This window comes from Harmonia axyridis, chromosome 1 (genome assembly GCF_914767665.1).
Source record: "Harmonia axyridis chromosome 1, icHarAxyr1.1, whole genome shotgun sequence".
NCBI lineage: Eukaryota > Metazoa > Arthropoda > Insecta > Coleoptera > Coccinellidae > Harmonia > Harmonia axyridis.
In genome coordinates this window covers 51562308-51586783 of record NC_059501.1, presented here as the reverse complement: position 1 = coordinate 51586783, position 24476 = coordinate 51562308, and the positions used below count along the sequence as shown (strand labels likewise).

At 37.3% G+C, this 24476-nt stretch overlaps 1 protein-coding gene across 2 annotated transcripts; it reads left to right on the top strand.

The window, feature by feature from the left end:
- Positions 1 to 2021: 2021 nt before the first annotated feature.
- On the top strand, positions 2022 to 7446 carry LOC123671559 (CCA tRNA nucleotidyltransferase 1, mitochondrial). 2 transcript variants are annotated; one of them, XM_045605506.1, is made up of 5 exons: positions 2022 to 2228; positions 2281 to 2758; positions 2856 to 2982; positions 3565 to 3758; positions 6910 to 7446. In XM_045605506.1, exons 1-5 carry the CDS (start codon positions 2169 to 2171, stop codon positions 7434 to 7436), a joined length of 1386 nt encoding a protein of 461 aa, XP_045461462.1. In that variant the 5' UTR covers positions 2022 to 2168; the 3' UTR covers positions 7437 to 7446. The 2 variants fall into 2 exon arrangements, with proteins under 2 accessions (XP_045461462.1, XP_045461543.1); XM_045605587.1 differs by having other exon boundaries at positions 2275 to 2758.
- The last annotated feature ends 17030 nt before the right edge of the window (positions 7447 to 24476 follow it).

The following is a 24476-nucleotide window of genomic DNA, read 5'->3' as shown; positions in this document are numbered from 1 at the left end:
TATAAAAAAGTACTTAGGTAACAAGTTTATTATTTTTCTTTCAAAACAATCCCATTGGTGTGTCCATATTACAGAATGAATTATTTATATTCAATATAAAAAAAATAATATTCAGTATGCAGTAGCATTCTTTAACCATAGTATACTATGCTTTAACAATACTACATTACACATAGGGTAAATGCACTGGTTCTCGACCAGTTAACAGAAACATCGATTTCGAGCACGATTTTTTCACACATAAACTTATCAAATTTTAATGGTGTTGGTGTTCGTCGATTCTTTGGCGAGTTTTAAATGATTTGTCATATAATTTTAAGCGTTCTTTCCGCATTTAACCTTTGAAATGTGAAAACATATAGAAAATCTCAATAACCTTCGGTTCTCGACCACGCCGCAGAGTTCTCGACCATTTTTGTGTTAGTTTTCGACCACTAATAATAGTCGCTGCTCCACTTAAAAATTTTATAAAAAACTTTAGAGCGAGATGAGTGATTAGTACTTACTTTCGTACCGTATTATCGACATCACTACCTATCACTCAGATGGGTTTCAGATGAGGTAATCGAGTAAGAAACACTCGGAACGTAAAAAAAATTATTTTGCAAAAGTTTCCACTTTCTATAAATATTTCAAAATAGCAACTCATACAACATTATTTGGTTATTTTGCTCTAAATATCTATTTAGAAACTAATGAGTAAATAAAATATAAAACACCTACCACCAGTGGTCGAGAATTAAGTACAATCAAATTGGTTCTCGACCGCAAATAAATAAAGGGTAGAAATAAGTGTTTCAACGTTAATTCGGTGGTCACAAACTAATATTCAGAAAGTAGATATATAAATGAATCAGGGTATCGAAAAAAAAACGAAAATGATCCAACAGAAATATATCGGTTGAAATAAACAATTATTGAAGTAACATATTGGTTCTCGACCACTTTGGTCGAGAAATAAAAGATACAAATTTTCCAATACCAGTTCGCAACCGCCGAATATTGAACAAAAAAATATACATTTATTTGCTTCTTGATTGAAATACACTCAAAAATATATCTTATAGTTGATATGGAACAAAATATACACACATAATTCATTTAAAATAAGAAATAATCACTATTTTCTGGTCATATATCAAGAAGCACTTCTCTAAGAGAGGACGAGAAAGAACTCTTTTCTATGATAGACGATTATAAACTAATTTTTAGCGCGAAAACTTTGACCTATACCACTACTATGAAAACTATCTTGGAAGGGTAGAATAGTCGAGAACACGTACCGCGAGAATATTTTGCACTACATGATATATTTTTATTATTATTTTATCTCAAATCACGGAATGGTCGGGAACCAGTGCCGGTCGGCTAACCAGTGCATTTACCCTATAGGAAAATTCTTATTTCTAATAAAATTCAGGATTTATCAGTATTATTTTTAATTCTTTTAGTAGGTTCAAATTAAATATGTTTCGTTGAGAATCGTATGAGTTCTTGAAAAATTCGTTATTGAGAGCACATTTTTTTTCTCGAATGAAATGGTTCCCACAGATGCCCAAAATTAAGAAATAAAATGCAAATTTCTCAAAAAGTTTACTTCATTACTTTGATTACCTAAACAGCTACAAATATTTATAGGTTAGTTCTTGCTGAATAACGACGGTAAATATTCGGCATAAACAGATATCTGTCAAAATAAAAGATCCTTAAATAAAAGTTGGTCGCCTGTATTTAAATAAAGTAAGGGAGGCCTGTATTTAGATTTAAACAATCCTTAATATCTGACTCAATGCGCATGAGTACATGTCAAAATAAGAGATCCTGTAATAAAAGATCGCTTATTTGTGCGTTGCAATAACTCTCTATTAATTTGAAAATAATCTATGGAATCCACAATCCACTCTCATTAGTCTCATTTTTTATTCTCTTCAGGGACACGGACAAGTCTCTGTTCTCTTATTCTTTTTTTAATACAAAAATTTATTTCTATAAAAAAATTAAGATATTCTGTGAGATCATTTTTCTGTGAGATTAACCTCTCTGATCCGGTATTATCATTATCGGTATACAAATTCCAAAATATTCTCAGGAAATCACAAATGTAGATCTATATTTATACTGTAAAGTATTGAATGATGTTGAATTATTCTATATAAATTGAGGGAAATATGCTGATTAGAAAGTTAAATAAGTATTTACCTACTATAACCAAAACATACATGTCGAACGTAAGAATGAAGTGAAGATATTATATTTTCATCCATCAAAATTCAGTTTTAGGTATCAAATCTTCAAAAAACACAATATATCAATCATATTCGTAAAATGGCACTTCCCAAAAGCCGTTCCAACCCAATTATAATGAAATTAGATTCCCCAGAATTCAAATCATTATTCAGTGAAGAGTTAAAGTGTCTAATATCCATATTCAAGGAATATGGATATGAAATAAGAATGGCTGGTGGTGCTGTCAGAGATTTATTAATGGGAAAAATACCAAAAGATGTTGATTTTGCCACTGTTGCAACTCCTGATCAAATGAAAGAAATGTTTACAACAGAAAATATCAGAATGATAAATATGAAAGGGGAAAAACATGGTACAATTACACCAAGAGTAAATGATAAAGAGAATTTCGAAATAACTACTTTGAGGATAGATGTATTAACAGATGGGAGGCATGCAGAGGTTCAGTTCACGATGGATTGGATGCTTGATGCTTTTAGAAGAGATTTAACTATAAATTCAATGTTTCTAGGTAGTTTATTACTGTAATTTTACCTAAAAGTATAAGTTATTCATTTTCTATTATGCTGAAAATGTGTGAAATATGTTTGATAATATCATGTTCATAGGCATTGATGGTACAGTATTTGACTATTATTTTGGATATGAGGATATAAAAAGCAATAGAGTTGCTTTTGTTGGAGATGCAACAACAAGAATTCGCGAAGATTATCTCAGAATATTGAGATACTTTAGGTAAGTATATTGTAGCCATTTCGATAATTCTCCTGGACAATATGATTTTTCAATACCTGTAATAGACCAATATATTGAACTAACATAATTGACAACAATAATATTGCTTTAGTTGTAATTCCAGCTAAGCCCTTCTAGAAATTTTGTTAAAATATTTCATGGGTCTTTTGGTGACATTTCATATTTTTTATAGATATCTTGTATAATAGCTCTGTTAACTCTGAATCATTAATCCGAACCATATAATCCATTTGATTTGCCCATATATACCAAAATAAGGAATACCAAATCCATGTAGTGCTAATCAATTACTCCAGCAGAACTCAAAGAATTTTCCAAAAAACTTGAAAATAGGAACAGCAGTGATGACAGTATCCCTACAAGCATAATGAAAGATTCAATTTATAAGAGGACAGGTATCAAAAGGTATAGATCTTACCTAACATACCGAGAACAGAGGGTATTGAAAGTAGAAAATGGGAAAATATAAAATCAGACAAAAACTACATAATGTGTATTATTAATTAATTATAACTAATATTTTTCATTATTTCTATTTAAAATCATCTTTATCTTTTAAAGATTTTATGGAAGAATTGCCAAAGCACCTAATAACCATGAAGAATTAACACTGAAGTCGATTGAAGAAAATGTACAAGGACTTGGAAGTATATCTGGAGAAAGGATATGGATGGAATTGAAGAAAATTTTAGAAGGAAATTTTGCTGGAGAAATTATGCTAACCATAATTGAATGTGGCTTATCCCCTTATATTGGTATGTAATTCAAGATAAATATTACAGATTTGGAAAATCATGCGCAGCACATAGGATATACGGTATGTTTGTAGAAAACGCCTGTCTGTCAGTCGATCAACATGAGATATTTTACGGGAAATAAATATAATAGATAGATAGATAATTTTCTTCATTTCAAGTTTTACACAACAAAAGCTACATAAAAGATGAAATGACGTCAAAATAAAGAACTTAAATCAACAAGTTTTCAGAAACAAAATAATCCCCATAATTGTAAGGTTCCAAATGAATTAACATTCTCTTAACAATTTTCTTAAATCTATATAAACTATAACACCATTTAATATAATTAGGTAGTCTATTGAATATTTTAATACACATATAATAAGGACCTTTTTCACTCAAGGTTAATCTATGATAAGGATATAATAAATCTTGAGTTCTTGTATTATAATTATGACTAACTCCCATATCAAACTTATCTCTATTTTTTTAAACAAACAACAAACATTCATAAATATAAAAAGCATATACCGTCATTATATTCATATTTCTGAATTTACCTCTGCATGAATCCCTGTACTTCATTTTGCATATAATTCTAATAATTCTTTTCTGAGCTATGAATATTGATTGGACTCTAGAGTTGCCACCCCAGAAAATTGTTCCAAATCTAATGATCAATTCACAATTAGCATGATGTGAAATTTTCAAAGTACCCTCATTCATATACTGAGCAACAACCCTGATTCCATAACCAACACTGGCTAATCTTAAACAAAGTTTATTTGTATGGATCTCCCAATCCAGAAATTCTTCTATTGTATGCCAAGGAATTTTGTACTTGATACAGGTTCTATTATATTATTTTCAAAAGTAATACTGCTTGGTGTAGATATTTGTGATTGTTTAGTACGAAAGAACACCAAACTTGTTTTTGAAGTATTTATCACTAGCCTATTCATAGAAAACCAACTATCAACCTCATTGTAGCAATTCTTTGTTTGTTCAATTATTTCATTGGAACTATTTCCATGTAATAAAATGTTGGTTTCATCAACGTAATTAGTGATGAGATATTTATTCAATGACAATGGCAAATCATTTATGTAGATTATAAACAGAATAGGTCCGGCAAGAATACCCTGAGCTATACCCACATCAATAAAAGAAACTTCAGATTTAACTTTATTATCAACAACAATCTGTTGACACCTATCTGAGAGGAACGTCCGTATCCAATCATTAGCCTTACCCCTAACACCATACCTATCAAGTTTCTGTAATAAAATATCGTGATCCACACAATCATAAGCTTTTTTCAGATCTATAAAAAGACCCAAAGCTAAATTTTTGTTTTCTAAATGATCTATAATTGCATTTATGAACTGATAAATAGCAGTATCAGTCGATCTTCCTCGCTAATATCCATGCTGACATTGGGAAAAAAGATAACACTGATTCATAAAACTGAGCAGTCTTGAACACATCACTAATTCAAAAATTCTGGAAAAAGCGGGTAATAAACTTATTGGTCTATAGTTGTCAAGATCATTTGGATCACCCTTTTTGAAAAGTGGTTTTATCAGAGCATGCTTCAACCTATTTGGGAAGATTGAGAATTTCATTGAGTTTCAATATATAACAGAGTATAGTGGAAATAACTGTAATTGATGATTTAACGATACTAACCGGTATATCATCATAACCACTGCATTGTTTATTTTTCAAATGATTCGATAATTCAACCAACTCAGCAACACTTACAGGTTTCAGAAACATTGACCTATCATTTTCTGGGATAATATTAACAAAAGGGGTATCTTCCTGACCTAATTGAATATCCTGAATAACTTTCACTAGGTATTTATTGAAGTCATTAGCTAACTTTAATGGATCTTCACAAAAAGTCTGTTCATGCGTTATGTTTTTTCCTGTTATTTCTCTACAAATAGCCCTCATAGATTTTATTTTGCAGTCAGATTTTTCGATTCTTTCATCATATGATTTGCGTTTTTCTAACTTCAACAATTCATCATAATCTTTTTTACATTGATTTTTTCTTATTTTATATGAAACATCAAATCCAGATAATACCATCAGAGTATCTAATTGTTGCTTCATATTTTCTATATTATCATTTTTCTTAATAACTTTACGATTTTTATACACTGGTGTTAATGGAAAACATTCATTGAATAAATTCAAAAATTGATTAATAAAGACATGCCATTGTTCATTAACATCATGCTCGGCAATGAGATAAACATCATCCCAAGTTTGTTCTTCGAGCTTATGCATGAAAATTGTTTTATTGCTCTCATTAATGAACCGTTTCCGAACAATCTCAGTTTCGACTCTATTACTAATACGAAAACAAACTTTTTGAGCCATGTGGTCAGAAATATGGTATTCTAAAGCCTCTGCTGATATTACGCTGGAGAAGTTAGTGAATATGTTGTCTAAACAACTCTTAGAGTGTTCTGTTATTCTAGTATACTCATCAATCTGTGCCCTTATTGAAAAATTATTGAATAGTGTGAATAACCTATTTTTATCATTGTTTTCATCTTTCATTTCAATATTAAAATCACCTTCTATTAAGATTATGCTATTAGGTACAATTTTCTCAAATAGAATATTCTCCATTAAATCAAAGAATAAATCCATAACTCCACCAGGTGGTCTATACACTGAGAGAATCACCAAAGTCAACTTATTTATAACGCATTCCACAGCACTGCACTCAAATTCGCCTATAACTGATAGATCACTAATAATTTGAAAAACAGGCCATTCGACAAAAGTTTAAGAATTTGGTATCGTCCTCTCATCACGAATCCATTGTCACCGTCAGAGCTCATCATTAATAATTATGGATCACCACCTAAACTTAAAATTTTTGAATAATTTTGGTAGGATGACATAAACAGAGTTACTGTCTGTTGAGTTGAGTAAATAGCGGTGTAATTGAATTCTTCGCGTATAATGTGTTTTATTTTTACGTTTTATTTTGGTCTATTGTCAGACCCATATTTCTTCAAAGAACATTGTAAATCCTATGTTTCATGCATGATACCAAATAAATTATTATTATATAATTGATATGTTAAGGAATGTCTTTTGTCCTGTTATCTGTGAGGGTCTAAATGACCATCTATATTTTCAGGTCTTCCTGACAAACCTAACATTGATGAGTTAAAAGTAGTTTGGAAAAGGAGTGGTCATCTGAAAATGAACGCCATTACATTATTATCTTCTCTACTTTGTACTGTGGAAGATGTAGCTAAACTCCATATACGTCTCAAATTATCAGCATTTGAAAGAGATTTAGCTTATTTCATTATTGACAACAGAAATCCTAAACCAAACAATGATCCTTTGTTGCCCTACAAAAAATTGCTTTTAAAAAGTAAAACTAAACAGTCTGATACAAGAGAATGGATTATCGAATTACTCAAATACAATGATTTTCCTCATTTAGAAGAATTCAAGGCTTGGAAAATACCGAGATTTCCAATTAGTGGAATCATGTTGAAGGAGAAGGGTATAGAAAATGGCAGATTCATGGGTATTGTAATAAATGAACTGAAAGCCTATTGGGTTGATAGTAATTGTGTTGCAACTGAAAAAGAATTATTAGACCAATTACCAAAAGTTCTAGAATTGTTGTCAGAAAAAAGAAATAATAAATAATATTTCAATATTTCATTGTTTTTTTTTTATGTTGTCTTAAACCAGCAATGACTTAATTGAGGATATTTTATCACTAAGTTTAATTTTAATATTTTGAATTCTGAAACTTTTAATGGTAAGAATTTTCAATTGAACTAAATAATTACATATTTCCTCCTGATTTATATCATAATTGTGGTCTGCTGACATGTGATTAGTTTTTGCGATCTTGGTGACTAATCAAAAGCTTACCAATCACATTAATAAATTATAGCCGTAGTTATTTCAAGGTCGATAAACTTTGGATAAGATAAGTTTTAAATTTAAGAAAGAAAAAATTATTACATCATAAGAAAATAAAATATACATTTGCAACCGGAAGATACTTGACCTACAATTTCCAATATAGAATATGTTTAAATACTTCCTTCTATAATTTAAGCGACAACCTCTTAAATTATTCGTATTCAGGTGAAAAATGTTGCTTATTGTTCATCAAAATGACTATCAAGAACACGGAATGTGAATATCAACCCTGATCCGACGCTCGGCGAAACTAGACAAACCAAAGATGAGTAGGTGATTGTCATGAAATTGCAGGCGTGTGGTCCAACGTTGAACAGATTCTAGGAGATTTTCATCGAAATTAGTTGATGGAGACCATACTCAGTCCATCAGCGTACTCCAGAATGGGGCGTATATACAAATGAACCTCCTTGTTAAGATAACGGAGTTTTAAAAACTTTTAAAAGTACGCCACTTGTTTCGCTTTTTCCATGATTGCTGCCACATGGTAAATCAGCACAAATCAGAATCCACGCTAACTCCTAAATCAACATGACGGGTTACCGACTCTAAAAAATAAAAAATATCACAACCGTTGATCCAATACTACAATTGCGGGTTGTTTTTTCCAGCGCGAAGCAGTAGCACACACCGCTTTTGACGTTCGGTGGTAACATTTAGTCATAGCACCATTTGAATAGGATATCTATATCCCTCAGCAGAACGTCACCCTGCCGAAACGAAAAAGAAGGCCCAGAACAATCGCTAGCCAAACTGCCGCCGTAGGCATAGACCCAACTTGTCGCCCTAACAGAACTCTACATAACGGAAAAAATTAGTATTGGGAAATCGGGGTCTTCTAGCGAGATATTGAAAAATTGAAGGAATCTTTTTGATAAATTCGATAATAAAGATTCATCAACAAAAAACCGACAATTTGAAACCTGTACAAAAAATCAAATTAATTTTAGAAATTTATATTACTTGCATTATCGTATTCCTGTACTCTCATACTATTGTGCGGTAGAGATAATTTTTCCAGTTCACTGACTATAACTTTTCAAAATCAGCCCTCTTCACCTTCTCGAAACAAACAATGGTATACACCAGAAGTGAAAGCTCTGGCTAGGGAGAAAAGGGAAGCATACTTAATATACAGGAATAACCAAATACCAGAAGAAAAGAATCATTATATCCAAACAAGAAACAGTCAAATCGATAATATATAAATGACATTTAGGCGAATTTTAAACGTAAAATCACAGCCCAAACGGGACCATCTAAAGCAAAAATGACAAGAATAAGACTCCCCTCAAAATCGTCTCGAGATCCCGTGAAAAATCCCAAACCTTCGATTCTCCTCGCGGTTTTCGAGTATACGGGGTGTTTCGGATTATTTTGACATTTTAAGTCCCATATTTCTGTGATATCTGTGGACAATTCGACTGTCAGTGTCTTGTTATAATAAATAATATTCCATTTCGATATACGTGTGAAAGTTGTTGAGAAAGTTTGCAGTTTCATAAATTGTTATTTAATATTTAAATAAATGCCGACAGATAAAATGCAAAGTCTTCGGCGAATCAAAAATTCGATAGATATTTGTCAAAATTTGGAAATGAACATTGATATCATCGAATGCATTTTCCTCAGTTCAGGTTTGTTTAAAGGGTTTGTATTATTGATTCAATTGGATGAATGTTACTTTATTTCAGGAATTTTTCGTTTATTTTCCACAAACTATAAAACTACATTCTCATTCGTGAGAATATGAATCTATTGCGACAGCAGATGGAACTACAAAAGAGAACAGAAGCTTCATTCATCAATTCAGTCTTGGATTGGAGTAAAAGTTGTGCTACTATGAAACAGTATTAAACAGATGGAAAAACTCCTTATAGATAATTCACAATTGGTTTTATTACTGGAAAAAAGAGCCAAGTTAGTCAGATGACATTCAAAAATTTCTATGTGTTTTTTGAATATCTAAAATATACACTTTTACGACAGAGGAGTGCAAAAATATAAGTGACCAATCCGTTTTTGAAGAATTTGAGTGCAGTGCTGTTGAATTTATAATGAATAAGTCAAATCGTTGTGAAATCTTTCATACAAATAACTTCAACTATATATACCCTGTTATCATAATATTATTTGCCGTTCAACTGAAACATGTATTAATAAACCTTGGAAATTAGAGACTCTCAAACTTATAACCTGATTTCTCGAAAAGGTTCCACCTAGATATGATATTACAATTACTTATGAGATAACATAAGCCATGGGTATTTGGAAGGTAGATCTATTCATCCTGTCTCTTTTTAGTTTGTTTATTATAGCTATACTGAATATTTCTAAAAAAAAAAATTTCACTTTAAATATGAATTAATTCAATTTGGACTTATGCATCGTATATAACCATAAATTTGAGAAAGACATATTGTTCTAAATTCCATTATTAGTCTTTTGAATAGTACTTGATTGATTTAAATAATGTAATGGTCTTCCTTCAGTTCAAGTTTGGCGATTAGATTTTCTTCAAATGAATATCTATTCGCCATTTTTTTGTAAAACAATCAAATTATTCATCGATGGCAAGGATATACATATAAAGAATCAGTTCAAATTTTTCACTTAAAATACTAGTCAAAATGTTACGACAGAAATAAAATTTAAAGGGGCATTCATACAGGGTGTCCCATAAGTGGCACGTCACAGTGACACCGGAGGTAGGTCAGCTAAAGAGGGACCTAACCAGCCTAACATGACCCCAGTAAAAGTTGCATGGTTTTCGAGTTATTACCAAATTACGTTTTTTAGTGAATTTTCACCTTTTTAAACATTGTCAGGGTCAGAATTCTGCTGGAAAGCTCTCGAAGCTTATTTTTGTTGTTGTAATGGAATCTTAAATAGTTATTTAAGATGACATGAGTATGATTCTGTCAAAAAGTTATGTGGATTTCCGTAAATTAATGGATAAATCTTGATTTCAATTGCTAGCAAAACGAGAACTTCGACTTTGGACACCTGCTGTGAAAAAAAAATCCTTGAAACAAAACGAGCAAGTAACATCAAAAAATTGGGCATTTTAGACAGATTTAGAAATGGTACAATACACGAATCTTATGCCCATAAAACTAGGTATTTTCATCATTTTACCGATGCCCTATGTAACTAATTTAAAACTATGCACCTCACTAGCCGTCCCTAGAGAGAGACTTGTTCTGTCTCTCTTTATCTACTTGGTAAAGAAAGGGATGGATAGAGTGCTTTGTTCGATCATGTAGCACGAGCAGCCCTGCAAACCAAATCAGTTCGTTACCTTGCGTTTCGTGCGATCCCCGTGTTCTCCGTGTCTCTGTTTTCGTGTGTTCCTTAACTAAAATCGACTTGGCATTTCTCTGGACTCTGATTTACTCTTTATTTGTGGATTTGTGGGATTAGGACCCATACTGTGGCCACCGCGATCCCCGGATTTGAATCCACTGGATTTTTTTTATTGGGGATGTTTAAAGGACAAAGTGTATGCAAAACCAATAAGAAGCGAGGAAGAATTGCGTGAACGCGTATTCGACGCAGCCCGGACCATATCGGAAATTAGTTTAAGAAAATTGAATCGTAATTTTATAAAACGGTGTCATTTATGCATTAGAGTCCGAGGGAAACAGTTTGAACATTTACTGTAAGTTAGATTTAAGAATTGAATAAATAATCGAAAGTTAAGTCTGTTTTTAATTAATTTACCTTTTTTTTCAATAATATTCCTTTTTCGCTTCCCCTAATCCATCTTTTTCCCTATTGTGACTTTAACAAATAATAACAAAGCCCGGTATCAAATGTAATGTCATAGCAAGCGGCAAAATTACCTGATAGCGGGGTTCCTAGTTTCAACTTAGTTAAGTAGGGCATCGGTAACATGATGAAAATACCTAGTTTTATGGGCATAAGATTCGTGTATTGTACCATTTCTAAATCTGTCTAAAATGCCCAATTTTTTGATGTTACTTGCTCGTTTTGTTTCAAGGATTTTTTTTTCACAGCAGGTGTCCAAAGTCGAAGTTCTCGTTTTGCTAGCAATTGAAATCAAGATTTATCCATTAATTTACGGAAATTCACATAACTTTTTGACAGAATCATACTCATGTCATCTTAAATAACTATTTAAGATTCCATTACAACAAAAAAAAATAAGCTTCGAGAGCTTTCCAGCAAAATTCTGACCCTGACAATGTTAAAAAAGGTGAAAATTCACTAAAAAACGTAATTTGGTAATAACTCGAAAACCATGCAACTTTTACTGGGGTCATGTTAGGCTGGTTAGGTCCCTCTTTAGCTGACCTACCTCCGGTGTCACTGTGACGTGCCACTTATGGGACACCCTGTATATGAAGAATTTTAACATGGCAGTTACTTTCGAAATTGGTATCAATTCTCCATCAATTCAATGAAGGTATAATACTCAGTGGAGTGGAAAGGGAGAGAGAGCGAGCTTTCAAGGGCCCCGCAGTCATCCCATCCAAACCAGGGGCAGAATTGCTCCTGAGACCCATGAGTTTCTCCTCGACAACATCCAACGTGAAAAGAAATGCTGCTAAATGAAACAGATGGCCTTGCTGATGTAACTCTAGGTAGGGTTCCCGATTGTTCGATTGTGAAAGCGCCGAGAAACGAGTCTGCAAAAACCTCAGCACTCTCTAGATGACTCTGACAAATAATACCCGACGAGTTTTTTATGACAGGAACGCAGACTTTCGTATAAAAAGAAATTCGAACATACTTATGAAATTTTTTTGGGTCATTAGAAGATGCAATATTAAGCTTGTGTTGTTTCTTAGCATCATTAATGGAATTAGAAAGCATATTGGAGTACTTACGGTGGATCACATAATCTTCCTGTCTACGACTAGATACCTCTTCCGACGAATCATAATGAAAATATATTTTGGAAATCTTGGAGGCGGAGGTAATTACCCCCAGTAACCCCCCCCCATTTTATGCCCTTGTTGATAAGGTAAGACTAAGTGACTGGTCCTGGCCAACTACAACAGGAAAGCCAAAAGGCAGTCCTGGAGAAGTTTCTGCGAGGGAATAGATAAAACAGCCACAGCAGCTAGACTTCATAAAGTTCTATCTGAGGATCACTCCAACCCAATTGGCCAAATTAAGAAGACATGTGGGGAATTTACGAATGTTCCTGAAGAGAGCCTAAGAGCTCTGCTAAAGACTCACTTTCTTGGCTCCAGGCAGTTTACCACCGAAGATGAGGCTCCCACTGAAGAGTTATAGACCAGGTGGGATTCTCAGAAAGCTGGTAGACTTCACACCAGAAAGAATTGAATGGGCGATAAAGAGCTTTCAGCCCTTCAAATCAGCAGGCATGGATGGTATATTTCCGGCCATGCTTCAGAAAGGTGTTGAAGTCGTTATAGCCCCGATAGCTGAGGTTTTTAAGGCCAGCTTTGCAAGGGGTTATATTCCGACATCATGGAGGCAGTCAAGTCATACTCAAACAAGGTCGAAGAGGCTCCCTGGAGCCTAAATCCTATCGACTCATATTTCTCACCTCTTTTAACCTGAAGACCATGGAAAAAATAATAGATAATAGTATAAGGGGAAGTTCAAAGCTCCACAACAAACAGTTTGCCTATAAGGCGGGCAGATCTAGTGTAGACGCCCTTCATCATCTCCTTAGAGAGGTGGAAGGCACCCTCACCGCGAAGGAGATTCTCCTTGCAATGTTTGGAGATATCGGAGAGGCCTTTGATAATACCCTACATGCCTCCATATGCAATGCAACCAAACGGAAAGGGATGGAACCCTCCACTGTTAAGTGGATATCAGCTATGTTGAAATACGAACTGTGAAAGCCTATATGGGAGAAATCGAGGTGACCGTGCTGGCGTGCAGGGGATGGCCTCAAGGAGGGGTTCTATCAGCCTTGCTGAGGAGCTTGGTTATAGCAGGACTTCTGGAGAAGCTTACGGCAGGTGGCTTTAACGCCCAGGATTACGCCGACGACATAGATGTGACCGTTAGAGGCAAGCATGAGGGCTCATTAAGCAGCCGAATGCAACTTGCCCTCAAAATTATTGAAAAAACATGCGAGGAAGAGGGGCTAACTGTCAATCCCTCGAAAACTACACTAATTCCATTCACTAGAAGAAGGAATCTCGACCTCAGAGCTCCGGTCCTAAATGGCTAGACTCTATTGGTGTTATCCTGGACAGTAAACTCAACTGGGGGAAAACACATAGCTCTTTCAAGAGCCACGGAGGCCATGTGGGCCTGCAAAAGACAAGGGGCCTGAAACCGAAAATGGTACTGTGGTTATACACAGCAGTAGTACGCCCTATTGTCACCCATTTGTCTCTTGCATGGTGGACAAAAACTGAGGGGGCCACCACACGCAGCCGGTTTGCAGAAACTACAAAGGCTGGCATGCTTTGGTATTACAGAAGCTATGCGCACAGCTCTCTCAGCAGCGCTGGAGGTCATACTTGACTTTCCTCCCTTTCATCTACATGTGAGGAAATGTAGCCAACTGGAAGCAATAAGAATTTCCTCCAATGAAAAGCGCCTACCTGGAAACTGGGTTCGACATATGATGATATTGAATCAACTAGATTCAAACCTCTTGGCAAAACCATCGGATGTTATGCCAACCATCTTCGATTTTGAAACGTTTATAACTGACCGTCCTAGTGCAATAAGTTTTGTAAATCATTCAGTTAAAAAGTCTCAAAATCAGAGAGAGGTACTGGCATTGGGGTATATGGACCTAAACTGAGGATCTCTAAAGCCCTGGGAAGTGAGCCCTCTATTTTACAGACCGAGATACTGGCTGTTTACAGTATTCTGTGCTGTTTACGTACGCGCTCTTCTTCTTCTTCTTCCTAGTGCGGCGCTTATCCAGCCGAACTGAGGCCCAGTAACCCATTGTTCATCCGCATTGTTCTGGAGAGACTCAGATCCTCAGACACGCGGACAAAAATGTCGCGAGCCTGACAGGAGGGGTCCCTCTCACCATATGAATAGTAGGTGTTGGATTTCCTAGGTGTGTTAACCTTAACCCAGTTGAGTCACCACAGTTGAATGATATGTGTTCGACCGTTTCATCAGTGCTGCTCCTGCACTAGCGGTATAGAGGGCAGCTCGTCAATCCCATTCTCTTCAAATGTTTGTTGAACAGGTGGCCAATCAATGCGCCGGTTAAGTTGTTTCCTCTCTAGCAACAGGAGTCTTTTGACCTCAGAGTGCGAGGACGATCTCTCAATGAGAATCCTCGATCACCTTAGCCCATCTCCCGTGCTCCATTCCGAGGAAAATTCTTTCTTCAGCCAATTCCTGAAGAAGCTTCTGACAGCTGTGCGACAGATTGGCAGCGCAGGCTCCGGACCTACAAATGCTGCTCCGGCCCCTCGCTTAGCCGATGTATCTACCTTGTCGTTACCAGTTATCTCCGCATGGGCAGGACACCAGATTACTTTCAAAAAGTTACCAGCACCCAGCTCGCGCAGAGCTTTCCTGCACTCCTCGACTAATAAAGAGTCAACTCTTACGTCGGATAGAGATTTCAGAGTTCCCTGACTGTCGCAGCTTATGTAAATGTGCTCGCCAGAGTATACCCTGCGAATATTTTCCAGCGCGCAGACTAGAACTGCATATAGCTCAGCCTGCACAATGGAACAGTCCTTTCCCAGGGGGAAAGCCTGATTGAAGCGAGGTCCCACAATTCCGGAAATGTTGATGTAACAGAGCGATCAGTGAACCTCGTGGGACCTTCGGGTCTAAGAAGCCTAGTTGATGGAGACCATAGGTCAGGTCAGGTACAAGTACCCTGTATGGCTCATCGAAGTAGAACCTAGTGTCCGCTCGATCACCTCTTTGGAGAAGGAGAGCGTAAGCAACCTTCACCATTTTGAGAGCCCTTGCGTGCTCAATGCCTCACCTCATTGTCATTGCTCCCAGATTCTAAGAGCTGTTTTCATAGCCACCTCCTTCACAACAAGATGCAAAGGAGGAAGACCTAGCAGGCACTCTATTGCTGCTGTAGGTGTTGATCTCAGAGCGCCTGTAATACCTAGACAAGCTATCCTCTGGCATTTAGTTATAATGCTGTGGTTATTGGACTTCTCCATAGAAGGCCATCACACCATAGAGGTGTAGGTGAGGATAGGCCTCACCACGACAGTATACAGCCAATGCATAATGTGAGGTTTGAAGCTCCATTCTTTTCCAAGCACCCTTCGAGTAGACCAGAGGATGATGTTGGCCCTATTCGTTTGATTCTCAACGTGCTTGTTCCACAAGAGTTTGCGTTCCAATATCACCCCGAGGTGACGAACCAGCTCGGATAGAGCGAGTCCAACCCCACACAGACTAGGAAGTCTCATGTTGCTGGGCATCCTCTTCCTAGTGAAGAGTACCATATCTGTCTTACTAGGATTTACCGAGAGCTCATTTTTCAAGCACCATCGTTCAACCAGTCGCAGAGCATTCTGCATCAGATCTACAATGACACTGATTACCTTAACTCTGATCAGTATAACAAGGTAGTCCGCATAGGCCTCCACATTAAACCCAGCCCTCGTCAGCTCAACCAGGAGCAGATTCAGGACAAGATTTCACAGTATCGGCAACAGAACACCGCCCTGCGGACACCCCCTTCCCGGTGAGTCCCCTATGGTTGAGCCACTTAGCCGAGCAACGATTACCAGTCAGAGATCTTGTCCACCGACAGAGAGTAGGTGGAATACCATATCTGGCCAACGCGGATTGCATCACACCAAACGCAGTGTTGCAGCTAATGTGTACTCCTTATTATAATGTCCGTCCTCAATACAGTTTACAACTGAGTGAAGAGTAGAATCTACTGATTTACCAAGCTGATAAGCATTCTGGGACGAGTGCAGTGGTATATCCACTAAAGTCTCGTCCCTAATGTGTCTCTCTACCAACATCTCCAATGTCTTGACCAAGAACAAGGAGAGGCTTATTGATCGAAAGCCATTCGCTTTTGTGTGCGATGCTTTTCACAGGTTTGTGTATGAAATAACCCTCACCTTTCTCCAGGACACTGGAATATGTCCTAAAGCCAGGCTCGCACGGAGTATATGGAGCAGTGGGGAGGCCAGCAATTCCAGCCCTCTGGAGTGAAGTGCCGGAATAATGCTGTCCTCAGCTGCTGTTTTGTTAGACTCGAAGCCATTGATTGCCCAACGTAATCGAGAATGTGTCACCATACGTGCAGCGTGTGTTCTCATTCTCAACGAATCCAGGAAAATGCGCCTCCAATAGATGTCTCAAGCGTTCTTCCTCTGAACACGTCCTGTGCCCACTGGGAAGATTTAGGTAGTCAATCTTTGGAGGACCTCCACCAGAGAGTATCCCCCTGAGCCGGTTAGCTTCAGGTGCACCCTCAACGTCACTGCAGAAGCGCCTCCAAGATTCTCGCTTGGACTTTTTATAAGTCCTTTGTATGATCTCATGGCCGATTTGTACTCGTCCCAGTCACTGGCAAGACCGGATCTCATTGCCTTGTTAGCGATGCCTGCTGATGCGTCTGGCATCATTAATTTCAAATGTCCACCATTTCGTCTGACCCTTATTATTATTATTATTATTTGAACTGGGGTCGTTTTGCTTCGGTAAGCCTTCCGGGAACTGCGACCATGCAGATCTTTTGTTCACTACTCTACTCATTCATAGAAACCCAGGGAGGTCGTCAACGACGTTAATAAAATTGACAACCTCCCTAGGGGCCTTGGCTCGTCTGACCCTTAGGTCTACGAACCTGGGGGCTACAGCTGCTATGAAAGGCCGAAATTATAGTCTCCTGAAGATTCTCAGCTGCAGTGTCCAACTCTCTCGGAGTCCTAGGTTTAAGGTTAACCTGTACAAGGTTTTCGGAGAGGGAAGCCAGATATCTGGACCAATCTGTTTTTACGTATGCGCTCAGGAGTGTCTTAAAATGAACCTCAAGGGGGCGCATGTCTACATCACCACGGGCAGCCAGGCGACGCAGAGATCACTGGAATCGTGCTTCCAGGGGTCTAGGTTGAACCTAACGCCATAAGGCCAGAGGCAATAAAGTGACTCTACTATGGGTACCAGGGCACTGTGTTGTTGAAGGAAATGAATAAGCCGATGAACTTGCAAAAAGTGCATCAAGTTAACACCTGCTGGGTCTGAGCCTTTCTATCGGCTAGGAAAAGACCAACATAAGACCAGTTAATAATAAGGGACTTAGTTGATATTCTCGAAGAAATATATGTGCCGAGAACTATAATAGACATCATAAGAATATTATTATTATTACTTTAACTGGGGTCGTTGTTGTTCGGTAAGCCTTCCGGGAACTGCGACCATGTAGATCTTTTGTTCTCTACCCTACTCATTCATGGAAACCCAAAGAGATCAATGACGTTGATAAAACTGACAACCTCCTTAGGGGCCTTGGCCGCAACCTCTCTGGTATCCAGGACCGGCTTACCCATATGAATGGTTCTTAAGCCAGCCAGCTCTGGACACTTGCATACCATGTGTTCGGCTGTTTCTGCTTCTGATCCACAGAGCCTGCAAATCTCATCTGCTGATTTTCCCATACGGTACAAATGATGTTTCTACCGACAGTGCCCTGTCAGCAGTCCCACCATCATCCGAAGCTCGGCTCGTGACAGCTTCAAGAGCTTTTTGGCGTAGGTGGGTGAAATCGTTACGAATTTCTTTGCCTGAGCAAGTCCAGGAGTGTTAGTCCAGTGGATTATCCTGTTATTCAACTCCCACAGCTGGACCGCAGCTTGTCTCGTAACTTTCAACCAATCAGCGTCAACCATTCGTGACGTCACTCGGTTTACACATTCAAATATATAACATTTGATTGTAATGAAATCGTGGGTTTTCACGGATTTTCTTATTAGTTTGATCGCGTATATCGTTTGTAGCCTATCCTTAATAGTCTTTGATATCTTCAATCATAAAATAGCTACAATAAAATGTCTGTCAATGATGACCAATGGCGATACAGACACTCTATAGACCTTGTCAGACACCGGATTACTCTTTAACCCAAGTTACGAGACAACCTGTGTAATCTACAGACCTAGCCCACAGAAAGGCTCAGGTCCAGCAGGTGTTAACCTTGATGCACTTTTTGCAAGTTCATCAGCTTTTTCATTTCTTTCAACCCCACAGTGCCCTGGTATCCATAGTAGAGTCACTTTATTGCCTCTGGCCAGTTGCTTTATGGTGTTACGGCACTCCAAGTCAACAGAGACCTCTGGCAGTACGATTCTAGGGATCTCAGCGTGGTTTGGCTGTCCGTGATGGTGTAGACATGCGCCCCCTTGAGGTTCATTCAGCCAGTATCTCGGTCTGTAAAATCGAGGGCTTCCTTCCCAGGGTTTTAGAGATCCCAGTTTAGGTCCATATATGCCAGTATCTCCCTCTGATTTTTATCCATCGGTGAGCTTTGTATTATATGGATGACTTTTTGTCCAAACGATTTACGAAACTTATTGCACTAGGACGGTCATTCATAAACGTTTCAAAGGGTGTTTCAAAATCGAAAGTGGTTGGCATAATATCCGATGGTTTTGCCAAGAGGTTTGAATCAAGTTGATTCAATATCCTCATATATTATGTCCAACCCAGTTTCCAGGTAGGAGCTTTCCATTAAGGGAAATTAATTTCATCCATTAATAGATTAAATGAAAGGAATAATATATTGGGTATAAAGTCGCTTAAAGATCTTATTTAAGTTCTTTATTTAATTTGGCCAAGCTTTCGACCATTCACACAACCATTTTCAGCATAGAACATCTTCAGGGCAAATCAATCTGAACCTAACAGTGCAAAGTCAGGCAGAAACATAATAATGAGACTTCAGAGAAACAGAAAAATGATACTCTAAGCGCGTTCGGTTATTACCTCGGACCGCTCGGACTTGTCTGAACCGTTCGTTTATTACATCCAGATTGAGGGGAATACACATCTGGAGCGTTCGGCAAAGATATCTGAGCAATCAGATGTCAATCTTTTTCGTCGGACATTTTCGACCTAGCAAAACGATTTTATCCACAGAGTTTACCTTTGTCTATGGATTATTGGATTTTATCGGTCTTTGATGTTTGTTTATTTATAAAAATTAACATTTCGTCGTAGTTTGTATTGAAAAATTTCAATACCTAACTTGTTATACTTCTATAATTGGATTTTAAATAAAATTATGGGTATGGAATGCAGATAACAAATGCACTACAATAAGTTTTAGATGAGAGACATTTGCTATCATTTCTCAAATATTCTTATCAAACTCTTCTCACACTAATAATCGATATCACCATATCTTTCCTTCTTTCTCGAGCTACTTTTTCTTATTGTAATATGAATTGTGGCAACAAACTACATAGCAATGAATTTGTGAATTTCTTGCAGTGAATAATTGATAATATTAAAGTCCATACCTTCAGAATTTTTCCGTATTTTTCAATATTGAAAACAAAATCAACTCAAAACTTCTTAGTATAGTTAAAAAAAAGCATAAATTTCTAACGCCTCTTCAGCAGGCAAGACAGTAAAAGTGTATATTATGAATATTGATTATGTTTTACTAATGATTTCATTTCATTTAGCCACGAAGGGCGCCACATGCGTATATCAAAGAACGGACATAACAGCTGAAGCTCAGGATGCTCTGTACCGTTCGTCACGTGACTAAAATATTCGTCCGCTCTCGGATGCTATTGCCGAACGCGTTATCTGTTAGTTCGCCGACGTTTCGGAAAAAATTATTTCCATCCTCAGGGCTCTACAAAATTCACGGAAAACATCATTTGTAACATTGATGAAGGTATTTACAAAAATAAAGGAAAGATGAGCATTACCAAAAGTTATTAACTAGAAAATATCACAGAAAAAAATGGTCAGGCATAATTTAGAAATACAATGAAACATTATACAATTCAAAAGATTTTTTAGTTTGAAATAACGTCTGTCGGCGTACTGCCTATGCATCGGTCGGATTGTTTGTCCCCGCTTTTTAATTTATTATGATTTCTTTTTACGTGAAATATTGGAAGATTGATTTGAATTTTAATGAGATGATTTTGGGAAGATACATTTGTCTAGCTGCTAAGCACTTTGTTTAAACCTATATGTGTGTATATTACTTTTTATTTCAAACTAGAGAATCTTTTGAATTGTATATTATTATATATTTCATTTTATATCTAAATTATGCCAGACCATCTTTTCTGTGATGTTTTCTAGTCAATAACTTTTAGTAATGCTCATCTTTCCTTTATTTTTGTAAACACCTTCATCAATGTTATAAATGATGTTTTCCGTAAATTTTGTAGAACCCTGAGGATGGAAATAATTTTTTCCGAAACGTCGGCGAACTAACAGAGTATCATTTTCCTGTTTCTCTGATCCTACACCACCAATCTACCGTGAAGTAAAATTTTTGGATCACCACTTTAGGTCTTGTATAATAATGAGAGTCACCTCTATAAATAAAACTTCCAGGTCATAAAATTAAAAACCAAAAAATAGGTATAATCCACAGTTCAATTATCTTAAAAGTACACAATAAATTGTGGTGTAGATATTAATGATGGACTATATGTTAGATAGTTTATTGGGCTATTTCCATCATTTATGCGGTTGGATGTTTCCGTCGTTTCAGCAAGCATTCGCCTGCAGTCTTCAGGGTGGTGGCCCTGAGAATGACCTGTTAGTACATCAAGTACATTTATACTGGCAACACCGCATACCCGAGTCATACGATTCCATGCTCTCTGTCAATATGTTTTCTGACAGCGACAGTGACATCATTATTATTCCCGCTAGATTTAAGAGAACAATGTAGTTAAGTTGTTAAAGTATTTTTCTCTAAATAAAACTATATAAGTAAACCAGTGCAAGTTTAATCGACCCATCAAATCATACTAACATGACCGATTGGTTGGTTCTGAGAAGAACCGTTTGCCAAACTTGGTCTGTCTGGACTTGTACGCACCATACTTTTTTCGAGTTCGTATGAGGGTATCGAGGTTTGAACTCTCACCACTAGTCTACAAAAGCAGGTAGTAATCTATATGCATTAAGCTCAATATAAGTTACACCTCACTTTCGGTATGCGCAGTTGGGATGCGCACTAGTCGAATTTTCGGGTTGCGTAGATGGTATGCGCAGTTATCCGTCCGAATTCCGACTCTTTCCTAATTTGGTGGATTGATGGATAGGGCGGTCAACATGATGAGATCCGGTCATGAGTTCTCCAATGATATCAGTGAGAAGGTCAAGGAATTGGAGAATCGATTTGTGATGGTAAGGGATATGGCCAGTCTGAAGATGTTGAGGTTGCAAGATGCCCTTGAATCGGAAAAGCTTTACGAGGAGAGTTCAGAAGCTGAGGCCTGGATTGATGACAAGTTGTTGGCTCTGGCAACAAGTGAGGTTGGTAGAGATGAGATTTCCATTCAGATGTTGCAGGGAAAGCTGAGTATAATAACTGCTGAAGTTGAAGCTTGCCAGGAAACGATCGATAAATTATCCCAGAGATGTTGCCATCTTGTGGGAAGAGAGCACTACGATGCAGATAACATCAAGAAAAGAGAGGAAGAAATAGCGCACCAGTTCAAGAAGTTACGTCAGCTAGTAGCTCAGAGGGAAGTTTCCCTCTCTGAAGCCTTCCAATATTTCGAGTTCCTCCAAGAGTGCACCAAGCTCCAAGAATGGATCAAGGATCGGATGACCAATTCCAAAATTGAAAAGCATGGAGTTGATGTCGAGCATGTGGAACTTCTAATTCATGCCTTCGACACTTTTTACGCTAGTTTAATGAATAGCGAGGCAAGGCTCCAATCATGTTTAATCAGTGGAAATGCTCTGATAGAAGCTAAATTCAGATATAGCGCCAAGATCAAGGAGAAGATGATTGAGGTCCAGACTCAATGGAAGGATCTTTTGGAGCTAGTGAACGGTCTGAATGAACACTTGGTCGGAGCAAAACAGGTGCATATGTTCGATAGAAGAGCTGAAGAAATAATCTCTTGGATAAGCGAGAAAGAGGTTGACTTATGCTACGATACCAATAGTCAAGACTCGGAAAGTAACCAAGATTTGCTCAGAAAACCTCAGACTTTCGAAGGCGAGTTGGAAGTGATCGAGGATAAGGCGAACTTTAGAGAGCAAGTGGCCAAGAAACTTGTCGAGGAATTCCCAGAGACCAATGAGCACATTGACAGCAATAGGAAAGATACGCTGGAAGCTTACAAATATCTTGTTGTGTGCCCAGAGAGAAAGAAATATAACTTGCAACAATTGGAACCATCCCGAGGTTATATTAACCAAGACATTGCCGAGAAGTTCAAAATCCTGAAGCTTGGATTAGGGACTTGCAAGAAGCGAAAGGATATCTGCGATCAGAACCTGGACGTTCAGTTATTCAAGAAGGAGGTGTCCGTATTCGTGAATTGGCTGATAACGAGGGACGACGCTCTCAAGGAAGAGAAACTGGAAGATCTGATCGGGAGGTATTGCGACTTTGAGGAGAGGATCAAAGTTCAAGAGAAGACTGTTAGGTGCTATTTCTGTGATCAAGGAAATTGCAGAAACGGAGAATCCTGTAGATTTAGCCACCGTGCCGGATATGCTCAGGGACTGAACATCCTAGGAAGGGGGCAGTGTAACGAATTCGCAAGCCCTACGCCACTGCCTCTTTCTAGAAGGTACCGGAGGCACCGAGAGCTCGATAGAAAGATCAAGACGCTTCTAGAGAGAGAGATGCAAGCGGTATATAACCAATCGAAGCTGCAGAGCAGGGCAGTGCGACGGAATCGGTGGTCAGTGCCGTACACTCAATTAGATATAAGTTGTAGAAATAAATCAATGTAGTAGTGAAAATAAATTAGTGTAATAATTGAAATAAATCATCTGTAAATAGTTATTTATAGTTGTGTACCTGAAAAAAATTAGTATTAGCCAGAAGTACCGATTTAATTAACCGAAAAACGTTACAGTATCTTTGGATAATATTTTCAACATTCAGACTGCTGCAAATGGTCCTGTGTATAAGCATTAATACCAATACATTCAACTTGTCTTCAAACATTCTGGCTTATCCAATCTTTCATCCTTTTGAGTGTCCACTCATATTTTTCGGCCCATGTACATAATACATAATACCATAGTAAATAATTCCTTATACTATGATAATACATACGCTAAGAAAACGGATCCGAAGAAACTGTTCGCCGCTACTAGCTGCCGCAGCCCGCAACTACTCGGTCGAAGTTGTCGACGACAATCGGTGAGGAAATCCCGGCTTAGCCACCTAGTGTGAAATAAGGTTAAGCAGTTTTTGACCAATAACAAATTTAATCACAAATAAATAAGAATTATAAGTTGGGGCAGTTGAAAGGATTTGCGAACAGACAGAAAACAAAAGTTGTTTAGATTGGTCAAAACTCAAAAGCCTTTTGCGACTGAAAATTTTTAATTCTGAGACCAAAATCGTTGGACACGATTAGAAAGTTTCCATTAATCATTTGTAGACTCGGTGGGTAGGCGTAAACTCAATTGGAATTAATACATTTTTTTGTTGAACATGTCGAGTTTTCTATTATAATTAACAAAAGCAAATGAATATGTTTTTGGGTTTTCAATGTTTACATTTCTTGAGTCAAGACCTAGAATCAAGGATTGCTCTAGAATCATTGTTTTATACCTCTAACGAATGAAAGAAAAAGATATAGTTTGTCAAGACACGTA